Raw genomic sequence first — 18116 nt, 5'->3', positions numbered from 1 at the left:
TAAGATTAGAACGAATCCTCAAAGAAAAAAGAGAAGTTAACTAAAAAAGAGATATGCAAACGACGAATGCGAGTAATGAAGTCTGTGGGACGATTGAGAAGATTGAGTTGATCAACTTTATGTGCCACAAGCATTTGGTAGTTGATTTGTGCTCGCAAGTCAATTTCATTGTTGGAGAGAACGGGAGCGGGAAGAGCGCTATACTTGTCGCACTTGCGCTGTGTCTTGGAGCAAAGGCGAATTTCACAAATCGAGGGAAACGGGCGTGTGATGTGATAAAGACGGGGGAGAGTCAGTGCATCATCACTGTGTATTTAAGAAATCGTGGGGATGGATGTTTGGATCAAAGTGTGTATGGGGAATCGATCATAGTCGAGAAAAAGATATGTCGAGAAGGACAAAGCTCATATAAAATCATGGCGGTGAGAGCGGGAGAGGCACCAAAGCTCATAGGAAGAAAGATGTCTGATTTGAATGAAATCATCGACCATTTTAATATCCCAATAGACAACCCATGTGTGCTATTAATGCAAGACACTTCAAAAACATTTTTGACAGCGACACGGGCAGAGGACAAATACAAATTCTTCTTGCAAGCAACGCAATTAGAAAATATACGAGACCAATACACGTTGGCTGGAGAGTTGTGCGAGAAGGCAAAGAAGAATGAAATTGCAAAGAAAGAACAGGTCGAGACGATGGAAAAGGAAACGCTCCGCCTTGAAGCGATTTTGAAAGATGGAGAAGGCGTTAAAGCAATCAAAGAAAGAATTAAAGCGTTGGAAGCGGAGGAGAAGTGGGCGCTCGAGAGAGACCAGCAGAACAAAGTTAACTCCATTCAAAAGGAAATCGATGAATTTCAGAAGAAACTCGATGACATGAACTTAAATGATTTTAATCGAAGACTTGAGGAGATAAATACAATCAGTGGGAAATTGAGTGATGATTTGAACAAAGCGAGGGATGTGGTTATGAACTTGGAGAAAAGAAAAAATGTGGAGAGTGACAAAATGAAGACGGCGGACCGGAACACCAAAACATTCAAATTGGAAGTGGAAGATGTCGAAAAACGAGTTGAGAGTTCGAAACGACGAGTTAAACTGATTCGCGATAACATAGAAGAAGCAAGAAAACACGATGCACGTGACACGGAGAATGAACGAATTGAGAAAGAGGAGAAAATTAAAGCCGCAATGAGCGAAGTTGAACAAGGCAAAAAGAAAGAAGAAGAGTTAAAGGAGCAACTGAAACCGCTTGAAAAGGAAATGCAAGTGAAACAACAAGCGGTGAGAGGATACGACGATGAAATTCGAGAGATGCGAGGGGAGATAGCCAACCAACATAGTGAGAGGGGGAAGTTAGAGAATCAGAAGAAAGATGCGATGTCGATATATCATCGAGACATGACACTGTTCATCAATAAAATTGCGAAAACGAATTTTGAATACCCCACATATGGGCCAATCGGGTCGTATGTCAAATTGAAGGATAACAAATGGAATTTGGCGATAGAGAGTTGTATCAAGAGATCAACGTTGGCTTCTTTTATTGTCCGGAGTGAAAATGATAAGAGGAAGTTGCGCGAGGTAGCGTCGTCGATTGGATTTGATGTTCAGGTCTTTGTGTATGACATTAAATATGGCGATGACAGATATAGATGTGAGCGACCGAACTATGAGACCATTTCAAGTGTGATTGACGTCCAAGAGAATGTCGTGTATAATATCTTAGTCGACCACATTCATGTTGAACAAATTGCTGTTGCAGAAACACGGAAAGATGCGAAAGCGTTGGTGGAGAGAGGCGCGACTTCAATTTATTTGCAAAATGGGGCTAATGTTATGAAGGTGCATAAGACAGAGGGTTTTTTCCCGTATCGGATACCCCCACGAACGATTTATGGAGGGCAGAACATCGACGATGCATTGAAAGCGTTGGATTTGCGCGTGAGAAACTTGAGTGTTGAATTGAAAGGTAAAGAAGAATTAAGGAAACAAGCGGATGACGACAAATACAATTGGGGGAAACAAATCAACGAGCTCCGTGCGCAACTCCGCGTTGTCGAACGCGAGACGCGGAATGCGGAGAGTCGCAAGAAAGAAGCGGAGAATATAGCGATAAAAGAGCCTGAGAGTGTCGAAGAGCTTGAAGCGTCTCTTAAAGTGTCGATAGCAAAGTCGGAAGAAATAGAGAAGGAGCGCGAGAAGAAGAAAGAAGAGTTTGATGTACTCCAAAAGAGATTGGAGGAGACGAAAGAAAGTTACCAGAATGTCTGTGGAGAGAAGACACAAGCGGAGAACGATCTAGCGGAGCGTCGAAGAACATTTGAAGAAGTCAGAAAGCAAATGGAGGAAACCAAAGCACAGGCTGATGGGGTTGAAACGAAGAAGAAAGACATTCGAGAAATTTTACAGAGCAAAACTGAAGATTTGGTTGCTGAGATGCAGAAACATGATAATATCAAAAACGAAGCAATTAAATTTGAAATGGTTCAGACAACTCGGAAGGTTGAAACAATAGTTCTGGAGAAGAAGAAACTGGAGAAACGGAAGGAGAGAATTAGTTCGGAGAATATCGACTACGAAGCCGTCGAGAGAGAATATCAAAAGAAGAAAGAGCAACTTGAGAATGTTGGGGAACAATTGACAAGTGTTACTAATTTGTCAGACATTTTGAAAGACGAGCTTGAGAAGAGAAAAGGAAAGTACAAAGATTTGTTGCGGGTGACGTCGAAGAAGACGATGGAAATGTTTGACAGTTACTTAAAGAAGAAACCGAATTGTAAAGGGAAGATCAGGCTCGACCACACAAGACGAATTCTAGACATCGAAGTATCAATGGACAATGAGAGAGAGCGAGACGCAAAGACTTTGTCTGGTGGGGAGAAGAGTTTCTCAACTGTCTGTCTGTTGCTTTCCCTGTGGAATGTCGTTGATTGTCCATTTAGAGCAATGGATGAATTTGATGTATTCCTCGACTCAGTGACAAGGAAAGTTGCTATAAATGCTTTGATGGAGACCGCGACATTTAACGACAGGAGGCAGTACATTTTTATCACACCACATAATCTTGATGGGGTGCAATCGAGTGACTCAGTTCATGTGTTCATGATCAATAGACCAGATAGGGGTGTTAATTGAATGATTGTTTTATAGTTTTATTTATAGTTTTCTTTTAGTTTCACATGTACAAACTTGAAATTTATTAAAACCATATTTGAGTTTGAGGTTTTCGATAATGAAAAACTTATTGGGATATTGATTGATAGTAACAATATCTATTGATAGAGTTTTATTTTTTGAGGAATTAGTTATAACCAAAATTAAAAAAATTAATAATATTAAATAAGAAATAGTATCAACACGAATAGTTAAATAAAAATCGAGTATCACAAACAAGGAAGAGAAACATATTTCTTGGTATATTAGAAAGCTAATATTAAAAACATAATACTAATTATAAATAATAAAAAATATTATTAAACAAAAGATTTCTCATAACATCGTCTTTTAAATTATTGTCTTCTAAACAAGCATTATAATCCCGTAATAACACACAAAATACTCGTAATCAATAACTCATCTTGAAACACTCACAAAGGAACTGTGAAAAGAACTAAAAAATAGAAACAGTGTAATGCAGCAAACCTCTACTTTTAAGCGTGAATCGATAATAAAGATGGTGTTGGTCGGCGAAAGTGGTTTGTTTACAAGTGGGTAAAAACAACGAATAAAAGAGTGACGTGTAGGAGTTGGAAAAACGTGTCTTTTACTTCGATATTCAGAAAACAAATTTTCGGAGAATATTACGACAACGGTTGGGATCGATTTTAGAACAAAACGAATAGATTGTGAGGGAAACCCGTATACTATACAAATATGTTTGTTTATTTACATCTAATTAATACAATAGTACAGTTATTGTATTACACGCTTTTTAATGTACCATTAAAAACCATTTTCAATTAATTTTGATATTGATTAATTTATTAAAAGTGAATTAATTAATATTAAGGGGACACAGCGGGACAAGAACGATTTAGGACAATCGTGCCCAATTATTATCGGTTTGTTACTTAGTGACACGAATGGTTTCATTTTATTAGTTATAATTACTATTCGATAGAAGTGTGTAGTCAATACTAATGTATGATACTCTATATAGAACATATATAGTATAAAATAACTATTAACTTAGTTTATTCAAGGCTGAATAATAGAGGTGTCATGGGAATAGCAATGATCTATGACGTAACATCAAAAGAGTCATTCAAAAACATCGAATATTGGACAAAAAATGTGAAGGAAAATGCGGACGAGGGATACAACTTAATGTTAATTGGAAACAAATCAGACTTGGAACAACAACGAGTCGTCTCATACGAGGAAGGAAGAGAACTTGCGGAGAAGCTTGGGATTCCCTTCTTAGAGACGTCGGCAGCTAATTCGGACAACGTCAAAAAAATGGTGATGACGATGGTCGAAGCTATTATCAAAGGAGAAAGAAACGAAGAAAGTGCTGCCAAACCAACACAACGAATTGCTGTTAATACACAGAATAGCCAACCACAGCAAAAAATGATGAATTGCTGTTAATTGAAATGAATTTTTACATTCAAAAGATAGTTTAAATATGATTCATTAATCTATATAGACTAGTAAAATGTAATTACAGTAAAAATAGAATTATCGCATAACAGAAGAATATGAAAATAGAGTCTGTCGAGTCTCGAATGTTATTTGAAGGCGCTGTCATACACTTTCCATTTGAACACACATAACCACTCCGACATGAACCACAATTAGGAACACATCCAGGCTTGAACGAATTGACAGTCAAATTTTCTGGATTGCATTCATATGTTCCACAAGTAAAAGACTCCATTCCACAAAGAGCCTGTTTAGAAGACATTTTGGGTATTAAATCAATTTGTTTCACGTCATAGATGGTACCAATGTCATTAGCAAAAGTGATTCCAATTGAGTTAACTAGAATTTAGTATATAAACTATAAAAATGGTATAAAAATTATATAACTCTAATTCTATAATAAGTAATTCTATTATTATATAATTATACTATTATAGAAAAAACAAACGATATCCATAACATGTCTTTGGTATTCCAAATTTGAGTCGAATTCGATAACTACCTTCTCCTATTTTGGTGGTAACTACAAGAGGCTGAATATTAGCTCCAGTACATACAAAAACTGCATCTTTAATATCATTTTTAAATTGACTTCCATACCCAATTGTGCCAAAAACATAGGTTGGCGGTGTTGAACAATTTTTCACTTCGAAATCCATCGAAAATTGTGAGAAGTGGACGTACATCTTTATTACTGTTGGATAGCCAATACCAAAAGTTGTTCTAATTTGGTCTGCTGTGAAGTGTATTGACTCGTCTGTTTCTTTCAAACTGATAATTGAAAGATCTGGGTTTACTTTATGGAACGACCATTTAAAGAAGTAGTTGAGCTCTCGATTGGAGTTGTTGACATAGACGTTATTCGATGGAATAAACAAACAACTTTCACGTTTGTTTTCAGATATTTGGTTGAATTGATTATCATAGTCTAAAGTGTTTAAGTTAATGTTATCGTATATAGCCACTCGACCATCAAACGTAAACGTTTTCATAACAATTTTTTCTTTAATGAGAGGGACTTTGAATCTTCCAAAAGTTGTGTGGAAGTACTCAACGTCGTTAATTAACACTGATTTGATTGGGAATATTTGATTAAGAAATGTGATGGTTACAGTAGACTCGTGTTTTTCAACAACTTTAATTGTTGTGTATTTGTTTGTGTCACAATCCGACTCTCTCAATGTTACTTGTGCAAAATGTGTGTTACTTTGAAGTGTTGGGGTGGAGACTATTGTAAACAAGTTTTCGGGGACTAGAATCATCTTCTTTAAATCATCTTCTGTAAATCCATCACTCTGTGTCACTTTAAATGTTCCTGTGACAACACATTGGGTTGGGATTATCGAAGGACCAGTCATTTCTAAACACTCGCCACACCTCGAGACACCGTTTGGCCCGTTTTGAATCTCAAGAAAAGATTCATGAATGTAACACTCAACATTCTTAGTGACTCCCAGTGAATGAAGAGTGCCGTTGGGTATTTGGGAAAGGCAGCTGTCCACAGGAGAGACAGTGATACCAATCGAAGACATATCTTTTAAATGTCCCAAATTGACTATAAAAAATTGGTTCTATGTGTTAGTATAAACTATAATTATAATATAATTATAATATATATGTATAGTTTGTGTCAAATATTGATGTTCTTTATTTTAACAAAGAACTAATGTGACGTCTTCACTCTGACTGAAGTACAAACCATACACACACTTGGGCTCTCGGTAGCAAGAGCAAAGGTGAAATAGATGAAATACAATAATAATAGAAGCATTACCTTGAGTCTGATTTTGATAGTTCGAACAATTTTGATTTATTGTGATTTTTTTCGATTTAATTATGTTTCATGCAACTTTTTTTAATTGTTTTGTTTTCTAATGTTTCTTTTCATTTTGAATTGGTTTGGTATATTTAGTGTGGTTCTGCCGAAACATTTTGAAGTATTTTTGTTGGTGCCCAACGAAAACAATCAGTATTGTTATTTACTATAATTATTGGTTTCATTGCTATAATTATTTGGATTCTTTAATTCATTTTGTTTCTTTTCATATTCCTTTAAAACCAAAAATAAATGGAATAATTGATATGGCACTTTTTGTTCACAAAGACACAATTTAGTAACTCTTATTATAGTACTACTTTTAAAAGTAAAATATACTATATAATATAATATACTAGTTTTAAAAAATACAATACAGCGAAGTTTAAAATATTTTTTGGTTTTGTGAGGGGACGTATTTTCAATATTAAATCATCGAAATTTTATTTAATTGATTCAACTTTTAATTGTAATTTTCGTAGAAAAATAACTTAAAAAACATAAAAAAAATGGTAAAAATAGGATAAAAATGACGAAGATAAAAACAAAGATTTTAAACCTCCCGATTTTTTTTAATAGTTGGTTGTAACTTATATCAAATTTTTGATTAATCAATTATAAATTAATTTATCAAAAAAAAATAATTAAAATTAAATTTTTTATTTAGTCATTGTATTTTTGTTAAAAATTTAAATAACATATTTTTATTATCAGCATTTAATTATTTTGTTTGTTTCAAAAACATTTTTAAAATATAAATCTATATTTTATTATTAGTTAAAATTAATCCCTTTGTGTTTTAACAAATTTAAAAAACAAATTTCTAAATTAAACTAAATAATGAAACTATGTTAATAATATATAAAAATATTAAAAACTAATTATACATGTGGTTGGCAAAATTTTATTTAATGTAATGACATTATTTTTAAATTATTTTATAGTATATAAATTTATTTTAATTTTATTGTATTTTTATTTAAATCAAAAAAAAAACATTGAATTGAATAATTAGTAAAACAAACAAAATTTGCTCTTCAAAAAGCAAACAAAAACTGTGTAACTGTATCAAATAATTACATTAGAAATTCAAATTGTAATAAATAATTAAATTCCAAAATTATAAAAATAGTTACATTATCTAATCGTCTCTTTTTTTTCATGTATAATTAAAAACAATTATTTTCAAACCAAAGTAAATAGAATTATTTACACACAAAAGATGTATTTGAATAACAAGACGGATTCAAATTTGAATTATCAAGAAGATACCCGTATGTCTCTCTCTTCTTTTTGTACAAAATGGTGGCTCTCCAACTAGAAGTCGAGTATGTCATTAGAGATTGAGAATTCTGTTAATATGATTTACAAGAAGTACATTTGCAAGAAAGATATCAAAGGGAATTACATCTGTCCTTATGAAAACTGTGGCAAATCATATATCACACAAGAGTCTCTCCACAGGCACTTAAATCGACACTCCACACTAAAACAACACCTTTGCAATGTTTGTGGAAAAGCTTTCTTAAGGAAATCCGAATGTGAAATTCATATGAGAGTACACAGTGGTATAAAGCCTTACTCCTGTACGGTCTGTACAAAAACATTTGCACGTTTGACCGATTTAAATATTCATATGACTTACCATTCCGATGAAAAGCCTTTCAAATGCCCCTTTTCAGGTTGTTCTCTTTCTTTTAAAAGAAAGAGTGATGCAAAAAAACATTTAAGAATCCACGTAAAGAAAACACAACAAAAATCCCAACTTTTTGTTGGGGTACAAACACCTTCTGCTTTCTCACCCATTCCTCAAAGATTTATTCATGTCGAAAGAAGAGAAGTTTCTTTATATGAACACTTATAATATATATGCTAGTTATTCGATATTTCTAATTTATGTTCTAATAACATTCAAATACTATTTAATAACTAGTTTTGTATTATTAAAGACAATTACTATTGATTGTTATTATTACGCTTCATTTATAATATTATTAACTTGTTTATTATTATAATTATATTATAATATATATTGTATGATTAACTAATTTATAATAAAACTAATTATTTTAAATAAGAAAAAATAAACGCCATTATTTCGGGTAAAAGCCGCAAATAATACCCCATTTTAAAACAAAAAAAAATTACAAAAAAAACTATTACACTAGTAATTTTACTATAATCTAACTACCAGTTTATTTTCCGATATAACCAATATATCGGAAAGAATCCATTAAAACTGTATTATATGTATTAGAATAAAAATTAAACTGAATAGTACAACCCAAATGCCAAAGAAAACAAGCACTAAAATCACTGCCAATTGATAGTGAGTTTTTCTCCGATGTTTTCGGAGTTCTTCAAGATGATTCCGCAGAACTCGTCATAAGAAATCTTTCCGTCTCTGTCCTTATCAGCCTCGATGATAGTTTTATCGACAACTTGTTGGAGTTGTTCGTCGGTGAACGACCCTCCGATGATCATTTTGAGGACCTGGAAGAGTTCGCCGTTGGAAATGAAACCGTCGCTATCGACGTCGTAGACCTGGAACGCGAATCTGAGTTTAGCCTCTTGGCTTCCTTTATCTGAGAGGGTTGAAAGGGTAGCGACAAACTGTGAGAACTGGAGCTCCTCGTTGTCGTATTTGTTGAAGATTTGTAACAACCGCTTCAATACAGGGTTTGAAGTCAACTCGGCTAAGTCGTCGTACTCATCAGTGGAGGCCTCCTTCGACTTGGTGTCAAGTTTTTTGAACCGACGGAAGAGTCTTCGTAACTCACTCTCACTAAAATTGGTCGTCTGCATCATCTGCTCAACATCTTCTTGCTTCAAACCAGATAGTTGGTTCCCCATTAATAAGTGCTTTGGCTTTACAGTTCAGCTCTTTTCGAGTTCTTTTCCTGAAAAGAATCGCTTGACCACTAATCGTTTCGCTTTTTCCAATCTTTGGTCGTCTATTTTTATTTCTTAATTCTAATTTTATTATAAGTATAATTTGTGTATAGTTATTTCATTGTGAAGAGGAACGAAATGGCAAAAATGCTGTATTTGAAGTAATTTTTACAAATCTGCTTTTGTTTTTTTAAAACAAATTTTTATAAATTTCAAGAAAAATGGAGAAAAAAGTGCAGTTTTATTATTGAAGGAAAAAAAAAAACCAAACAATTATAATTTTTAATTCATTAAATATAATATATTAATAACTATAATTATTTTAATAAATATTTAATTTTCAAATAATATAACTTTTAAATTTTATCGTTATTTTAATAAAACAAAAAAAGAGATTAAGAAAGTGAAGAGTGAGAGTTACATCGAGACGGAACGATGAAAGTACAAAATGGATTTTTCATTTCCAACGAGTTGTTATTCGATGTTGAACACGACAACGTCGTCCAATCTCCCATCTTCTTTAATAAATAATTCAGAGTCAATTTTTCATGCAAAACGAAAGGAGTCTTTTGATTTGAAAAGAAAAAAAATGAGGGAAGGGTCATTCAAAAAAGACCCACCAAAGAGCAGACTTCCTCCAGGCACAATTAAAAGAAACGTGTTTTTGTTTGGTAAAATTGGTACTAAAATCACACAACAAAATAAGGATTTGGACAAACATGTAAATCGTTTGAAACAAGTTGTTGGCGAAACGGAACGAAAAACTCAAAAAACCTTTCAAGTTGTCAAAAAGATTGAAGTGGCGGAATGTAACAACAAAAACGGGGAAAATTTCAAGGATAAGCAAGACCAAGTTGTCGGACAAAGTGAGAGTCAGAGCTCGACAAATGTCGTCATCCGAAAATCAGACGAGAAGAAACAGAGTCTATCTGAACAAAAAAAATCGGAAAAAGAAGCTCCTTCAGTCTCGGAGTCTTGTGGTGCATTGGAGAATGTAGACAACTCTTCAGATATTCAAAGAGGAGTCATGGAGAGTCCTGAAGAGAAAAAGACATACAAGCAGTCAACAAAGCCAAGAAAAATGAAAAAAACAAATAAACCGACACGACCAACTCGGAGAGTGATGCTCGAAGTCGCAAGGAAGAGGTGGGACTATTTACAGCGGATGAACATGTTGCCTTCAAGAAGATTCAAAAGAAAAGTAAAGCCAATGTTAGCAAACACGGTTCCTTATTATTTGTACAGTCCTGGAATGACAATGGGGAAGCTCGAACTCGAGATTGAGAACGACTTGTATTCACAAAGAAAGACAACTCTTGACGATGTTGACTTTGTTGACTCCGAGTTGTTGGACTCTGACCAAAGTTCTGAAGATGTACAATTTATTGCATAAGACCCTTCTAACACACGAGAAGATGAAATAATGGGATTGTATTTAAGTTAATAGAACATCTAACTAACAACAGTTTGTCATATTCACACATTTTTGGTGTTTCTTGAATTGTGTTTTTCTTTATATAGCAACACCCGTATTTGTGGCAATTAATTGTTTGTGTTATAGTATATACAATAATAAAATAAATTAAAAACTACTACCATTTTTTCCTTATTTCAACTTCCCAAAAAATCAATGCTTATATTCCCATTATTTTAGTACTCAGTTACTCAAATATAATAATCACAAAAAGTAGTTCAAAATTATAAACCACCAATCTCCAAAAGGCGGAATCGAACTCAAAAACGATCTCCTTAACTTGAAAATCAGAGAATGAGTATTGCAGATTTTGACAAGATCGTAATTCGCCGAAAGACAAACCAAAAGAAGAAGAAATTGCGTGTGGGTCTCAACGACCTTGACAAGGACATGAAGGACATGGGCAGTTTGTCCAAAGGACTTCAGCAAGTTGAAAAGACTGGTAACAACATTTCGCTTCACTTGAAAATCTACTTAGCGAACAAGGACACCATTAACCTCAATGTTCAAGACACCTCTAAAGTTGGTGAAGTTGTTGAACAACTTAAGGCGAAACTTGGCTTAACCTTTAACATCTTTTTCCTTTGCGAGTTGAAGGACGACTCTAAAGTCCCAATTAAGTATTTCAACAACACTAAGACATTGTTCCAAGAAAAGATCAATGACTCGACGATATTAGGGTTTAGAATGCAATGGATTGCTCCATTCAATGCGAGCCAAAAGGGTAATGACAAGAATACGGATTATATCTTCCAGTGCTTGAAGAGTCGAATGTTTTACGAGAGGTTCCCCATCGAACGTAAAATTGCGAACGCTCTTGTTGCTGTTGCTATTCAAATGACACTTGGCAATTACAGGGAACAAGAGTCTTCGCTCATCGATATCACGCAATTCTGTAACCCGTTGGTCCTTGAGAATTTCGGAAAGGAGAATATGCTGCGATCGTCTATGAGCATCCACGAGAAGTTGAAAGGACAAACGAACATCACAACACTCAAACAAAGCTTCATACAAATGGCACAAAGATCACACTCTTTTGGCGCAACGTTGTTTGACTCTGTGTTGTCTGGGAAGAAGGTACATATTGGAATAGTCTATGACGGTATCATTGTATACCTCTCCGAGTTGATTGAAGACCTCAATTTCTACCCAATAGCCGATATTAAATCGGTGTATTCGACGGGAGACTCTGCTGTTGTCATCTTCAAGAACGGGAAGAATCTCCAAATCAAAACGGGAAGAGTCGACAAATTGGTTCAATTGTTATCGGGCTATTTCTATATGGCTGGAGAGACTTCTCCAGATGTGGAGAAACCACAAAGCCTCGATGTTGCGTTGTCAGACAAGATCTTTGATATTTCGGTGAAAAGAAACGAAATTGTCTTCTTGAAGAATCGACTTGCGTACTTCCACGAAAACGTCCAGGTCGCTGCGGCAGACGCATACCTCGATATGATTGTACCTAAGCGTGTGTTGGCAGCCATTTTAACGGCTATTAAACAAAACTCGAATCTCACCTCCATCAACTTTGCATCGACCAATTTATCAATCACACAGTTCACAGTATTTGCGCAATCGATTGATCGAACATTCAAGTCAAGAGGTGGGAAAGACGTGCAAGAGACTTTCAACGCACAAGAGCTTTCACTCTCGGACAACTTCGAGTTGGGAAAAACAAAGGAATTTGGGGAGGCTTTAACTCTCATTTTAAGATCACCAATTGCGCTGAAAAGACTTGACCTTGGGAACATCGGATTAACCGAAGAAGTAGCAAAGTCGTTGTCTGACGGGTTCAGAGCGTGTAACTCACTTGAGTATTTGTGCCTTGCAGACAACAAAGAAATCACTGGATCGGTGTTACAGACTATCTTGAGACCAATTAATAAGAACGCATTGTTCAGACTTGATATTCGATCGATTGGAATTAATAGACAGGATTCACCTAACGTCATCCGTGCTATCATGGAGTTCCCCAATCTGCAACAGATCATTATGAAGAACAACGACATCTCGTCTGGTGGAGCCAACTTCTGCAATTTAGTCCAAAAGCTGAAAAAGCTTCAAGTCTTCGATGTGAGAAACTGCCAACTTTCAAAGGATATTGTCCTTTCGATATTGAAAGGGTTGTGCGACAGTAGAGTCCTTAAAGAGTTGCATTTGAGTGGAAATGAAGGGATGGGAAGTGTTATTGATTACATCGCCGATGTCACTGAAGAGGGCAAAATCGCTAAATTCCCTCCAATCACTAATTTGGGAGTTGCAAGCGTCGATTTGTCTGTTGGTGACGTTAAAAAGCTCTTGAAGATCATGGCCAGACCAATTATCCACTTGAATGCCATCGACGTTTCTGGCACCAAAATTAAAGGAGATATGTCGAAAATATTGGAAGTCTTATTGGCTTATGAGAAGACTAACACTTATATTTCTCAGCTTGGAATTGACGACACCAACATTTCCGACACGTCTATTCCTTATGTCATTAACTACGTCTCTGCTACAACCAAGTTGACGAAATTGAAAATTGGGTATAACACTTCAATCTTCAAAAAAGGGAATTACGCGTGCATTGCTGAGATGATAAGAGGCAATAAAACACTCAAGAACTTGCACATCTGCGGTATGAATTTCCCACCAGAGCAGATTGGCGCCATCTTCGACGCGATTGTAAACCACCCATCTATTGTCAAGTTGGCTTTGGACGGAAATCCAGTCGGAAGTTATATGGACAAAATTGCAGAGTTGTTGACTATGAGCCAGCACTTGTTGGTGATTAGATTAAGAAAGTTGGAATCGGTTACTAAGGACGAAATTGTCGACTGGCTTAACAATTCTCTTCCAGAGACCATGTCTCTTGAAAAGATGTGTTTGCAAGGAAACAAAGTTGTCTCGACGGATGTCAAGAAAGCGATGGACGATCACCCACTGGTCCACTTTGAGTTCTAAGGCTTCAACAAGTCTAATTACTTCTTCGTGATGTTATTCTAGTAATTTTCTAGTATATATATTATAATTTAATAATAAGAGATATGTTATGGGTAAAAGGGAAAGAGTTGATTTTAGTGATATTTTTGTATAAATATTGTATAAAAATTTGACATTGTACATTTGATGAACGTAATTCCCGTATATTTGCTTGTTTTTAAAGGAACATAGAAGCGTCACACAATAAAAGAACAATAGTAAATGAATAATAAATAAAATTATAACAAGAACACAAGTTATCTACCATCAGAAACCAATAAAAAGGAACTTTGAGAATTCAAGACAACAAAGTGAATATGAAGACTTTGCTGGAACGTGTGTACATGATGAATGTGGTACTCTACATTGAAACGATGTCGACACTCAAGAAGTTGATTCAAATCAATAAAAAGTGTTACTTGACATGTCAAGACATGTATTCATCACCATTCAAATTGGACTATACGTCTGAGGACTTAATAACACTCTTCAGTCTCTTTCCCAAGCTCCATACACTGTATTGTGATGCTTCCGTGTTTCCTACGACTACTTCGAATATCAACAAGGAAGGGATGTTCTCTGTGAAAGAATCGGATTACATCACACGAAAGCTTGGCGACATGGACTTGTGTGTCACTGCAAAAGCAAAGAACGACGCGAACTCGCTAGCTTTTATCTATTGCTACGCAGATAACATTAAGACACTTTCATATCGAAAAAGCATTGGACTCTACGAGTATTACCCACCACTCGATTTGTCGCTGATGACATCTTTAAAGCGGTTTGAGTGTTCGGACGAGTTTTTACTCACAACACTCCCACCAAAGAAGATAAATCAAAAATTGGAGGAGATTGTTATCTTCTTAGACACGTTTATGGAGAGCTACCAGAACACGTTGGTCACTTCATATGCAAATGTCCATTTCAGAGTCATCCTCTACCTCCAAGAACTGACTTTCGACCAATTTCAGCTCTGGGACTATTTGACAAAGAAGTTCAACGTCACGACTCAATTCGTCATCTTTTGTAACAACAACAATTTGCCCTGTAACATTATTAAGAAACATGTCTACCTCCACGCGAAAGGAAATGCACTTGTTTTGGACCCAAATACGATGAACAGTGAAATCAACGAAATAATTCAATGGTATGGCCCGTTCAGTGTAGCGGTGAATGGCAACGTTGATATGGTATATAAAGAGAATGAATCACATAATGTGTTTTCCTTTGAGGGTTTAGATGGGGTGTTTGTGTTAAGTATACGAAATATGAAGCATAGAAATGGTGTTGATTATATCTTGCCACATACCGTGCATACACTTTCAATATACCAATGCAAGAGTGTTGTCCATTTACTCAATTTGAATACATTGAATATCACAAGTATCGACCTCTTCTCTCTCGGGAGAATCGAATCAATTCATTTACCAAAGAGCGTCAAACAAGTTCGAATCGATCAGTTATATTCATTAAGTTCGATTGTTGGTATAAAGGAATGTAAATTAGATTCATTCGCTTGCTTCACATGTCCTCAACTCACAGAGTTGGATTTGGTTAATGTTGAACGCGTGATGATATACAACTGTCGAGAACTTGCAAAAATTAATACCAGTGGAAATATAACAATGACCTATTTGTCACTTAATAAATGCCCGAATTTGAAGGGAATGTACTTCCCAAAATCTTTAAAAGAAATGCACACACAGTGGGACTTAAAACTGTCTGGTCTTCTTTAATTGTTGAGTTTGTGTTTGTTTCGTTCATTGTAATATTCGTTGCATTGTCAAAATTGGTGTTTTGTGTTTTCATACATCATTTAATTCGTTTAATTAAAGACTCTCTTGTTCTTCATTTGTAAAGTATTTCAACGGAAACTCAATTCGAGTGTTTTTTAAGTTCTTCGTGGTTTTCATATACAAATATTATTTTTTAAAGTAAAACTTAATTAATTTTAATTATAGTGAAATTAATTATTTTGATGTAGTTTAATTGTTTAAATTGGTAATTATACCTATACTTTATAAATATTTTATTATAAAATATGGTTTACTACTCGAAATGGCTTACTTTTGCATAAAAGAAGTTATTGAATTGAATTGAAATTATAATTGATAATTAGAGAGTTTATAAAACAATTATTATTTTATTGAATATATTTGGAAACAAATGAACATGGAAATGGATTAAAAATCAAAATTCATAACTTGTAACTTATGTGAAAGTTTTTAAACACTCTATTAATTAATTTAAATCAGTTTGTTTAAAATACATTATAATAGTTTTATTATTATAATTATTAAATACATTATAATAGTTTTATTATTATAATTATTAAATACATTATAATAGTTTTTTGTGAAATTGTTTAACTTCTTGTTTTTTTGATTATCAATTAAATTTAATTACAGTAGAAATTCTATCGGTGTGTGGTTTTGACCAATCAAAAGTGACCTACACACCGATAGAATATAATGATTTCCCACATATTTGGGACCAAAACCCGCAAAAATAATGTCGATTGCAAATTTGTTTTAATTTTTAAAAGAGTAAAGACTTGGTAATAAAATATAAAAAAGGAAAAAATGTCAAACAAAAATCAAGTCAAAAATAACAAAAGAAGAAAAGCAGAAAATGCTCCTCTCAAAATATAGAACTTAACTTGAAAATGAAAATACAAAAAATAATATTTTTAATAATAAATTATGATTAATCTCAACCAAAAAAATCAATTGATAATATAAACTAATCTTGTATTTAACAAAAGTACTCTGACGAAACCAAAGCAGTAACCAAACAATACGGCCATACATTACGGCCACACATTACGGCCATACACTACAGCCATACATTACGGCCATACAATGTTATTCAATAAAAAGACCAACTAATCAATTAAAAAATTGAGAAAAACTGGCCCCTAAATCGGAGTCTTGACCGATAAGTTCGATTCCTTTCGAATTAATTTCTTGTTTAGTTTGGAGCAAATCTTGGAGTTGTTGCTCGACATCTTTTAACTGGTCAACAAGTTGTTGGAGTTCAACTTGTTTTTGAGTCAAGGTTTGTGTCACGTCACCCATTTGTTCTCTTTCTGTCAACAATGGTGGCACTTCTTCAAACATTGCAATTGTTCTTACATCATAGGTTAATGGGTATTCTTCATCTTGTTGTATTTGACTTTTTTCAAACAACGTTTGAAGAAAATTTCTTGCCGTTGGATCCCTAAACATAGCATGTGCCCAACAGTTTGTTATAGTATTTTTTGTCACGTTGTTTTCCCAACAACTCAATGCAATTTTAATTGCTTCATCAATTTGTATTTTGGGAGGTGTGTAAACAGTTCCATCAGTTTTTGCCTTTTTCCAACTTTCAATACATCTCACCATCAGTTGTGTTCTGTAATAAGTTTTAAAGGAGTTGATGATACCCGCATCGCAGGGTTGAAACTCTGATGTGGTTTTGGGAGGGAGCCATTGAACTGTAATATGGGTCAAACGGACTTTGTATACGTGCTGATTCTTTTCGTTCTTCTCGATGTATATATAGTTCGTTTCATCTTCCATTCTTTCAGTCAAGTAAAGCAACAATTTATGTGAAGGAGCGTTGTCTACTAACAAGTAAATGAAACTGTCAAGTTCGATAAGTTCCTTGTCCCATTGAAGTAACCATTTATGAAACAGGTTTGTTGTCATCCACGCGCTTTTCTGTGAAAAGTAGTAATCTTTTAGTTCTGGATTTCTTCTTATCCAATGTGGAGTCTCTGGTTTGCCAATAAAGAGAAGTTTTTTCTTCTCACCTGACAAGGAACAACATACCATCATTGTCAAACGTTCTTTGTCTTCTTTGACTCCATGAACCTTGATACTCTTTTTTGCAAGTGTTCTTTTTGGCATTAAACGGTAAAACAATGCTGTTTCATCAGCATTCCATACATCTTCTGGATTGAACAACTCGATTTCATGTCTCAAAAGGTCCAACTCAGCTGTATACTTGTTCATATCAACAGAGTTTGCTTCACCATGTCTTGTGGCGACATGAATTCCTCTTCTTAAACATAGTTTAGAAAGCCACACTGCTGAACATTTGAAATCCTCTATTTCATTTTCTTTGCAGAAATCTATTGCCATTAAACGTAATAATTGACAATTGATTGGAATGTTGTTATCTGCTAATTCATCCAAGTATTAGATTATCTCTTCTTCCAACGCCGGGTGCAAAACTCTCCTAAACACCTTTCTATCTTTTCTGTCGCTGTCTATTTCAAATTTTGAATTAAAAATTCTTTTTATTGTTTCTGTTGATACTTTCCTTTTCAATTTTGTTGAAA

At 34.5% G+C, this 18116-nt stretch overlaps 7 protein-coding genes across 7 annotated transcripts; 5 read left to right on the top strand and 2 right to left on the bottom strand.

The window, feature by feature from the left end:
- Window positions 1-53: 53 nt before the first annotated feature.
- EIN_253340 (structural maintenance of chromosome protein, putative) lies at window positions 54-3140 on the top strand (the record flags this gene model as incomplete). The annotated part of the gene is made up of 1 exon (XM_004261793.1): window positions 54-3140. One exon carries the CDS (start codon window positions 54-56, stop codon window positions 3138-3140), a length of 3087 nt encoding a protein of 1028 aa, XP_004261841.1.
- A 496-nt stretch (window positions 3141-3636) lies between these two features.
- EIN_253330 (hypothetical protein) lies at window positions 3637-4595 on the top strand (the record flags this gene model as incomplete). Its single annotated transcript, XM_004261792.1, has 4 exons — window positions 3637-3700; window positions 3749-3880; window positions 4015-4066; window positions 4220-4595. 4 exons carry the CDS (start codon window positions 3637-3639, stop codon window positions 4593-4595), a joined length of 624 nt encoding a protein of 207 aa, XP_004261840.1.
- Window positions 4596-4668: 73 nt separating this feature from the next.
- Window positions 4669-6420, bottom strand: EIN_253320 (hypothetical protein; the record flags this gene model as incomplete). Its single annotated transcript, XM_004261791.1, has 3 exons — window positions 4669-4988; window positions 5098-6220; window positions 6349-6420. The coding sequence occupies 3 exons, from the start codon at window positions 6418-6420 to the stop codon at window positions 4669-4671; spliced, it is 1515 nt and encodes a 504-aa protein (XP_004261839.1).
- A 2358-nt stretch (window positions 6421-8778) lies between these two features.
- On the bottom strand, window positions 8779-9318 carry EIN_253310 (calcineurin subunit B, putative; the record flags this gene model as incomplete). Its single annotated transcript, XM_004261790.1, has 1 exon — window positions 8779-9318. One exon carries the CDS (start codon window positions 9316-9318, stop codon window positions 8779-8781), a length of 540 nt encoding a protein of 179 aa, XP_004261838.1.
- Window positions 9319-9946: 628 nt separating this feature from the next.
- Window positions 9947-10750, top strand: EIN_253300 (hypothetical protein; the record flags this gene model as incomplete). The annotated part of the gene is made up of 1 exon (XM_004261789.1): window positions 9947-10750. One exon carries the CDS (start codon window positions 9947-9949, stop codon window positions 10748-10750), a length of 804 nt encoding a protein of 267 aa, XP_004261837.1.
- A 375-nt stretch (window positions 10751-11125) lies between these two features.
- On the top strand, window positions 11126-13774 carry EIN_253290 (hypothetical protein; the record flags this gene model as incomplete). Its single annotated transcript, XM_004261788.1, has 1 exon — window positions 11126-13774. The coding sequence occupies one exon, from the start codon at window positions 11126-11128 to the stop codon at window positions 13772-13774; it is 2649 nt and encodes an 882-aa protein (XP_004261836.1).
- A 335-nt stretch (window positions 13775-14109) lies between these two features.
- Window positions 14110-15528, top strand: EIN_253280 (hypothetical protein; the record flags this gene model as incomplete). The annotated part of the gene is made up of 1 exon (XM_004261787.1): window positions 14110-15528. One exon carries the CDS (start codon window positions 14110-14112, stop codon window positions 15526-15528), a length of 1419 nt encoding a protein of 472 aa, XP_004261835.1.
- Window positions 15529-18116: the final 2588 nt, after the last annotated feature.

The sequence above is a fragment of the Entamoeba invadens genome (genome assembly GCF_000330505.1).
Source record: "Entamoeba invadens IP1 unplaced genomic scaffold scaff_1105074726103, whole genome shotgun sequence".
Classification (NCBI taxonomy): Eukaryota; Evosea; order Mastigamoebida; family Endamoebidae; genus Entamoeba; species Entamoeba invadens.
The sequence above is the reverse complement of the archived record's forward strand: the minus strand, read 5'-3'. Positions and strand labels throughout refer to the sequence as shown.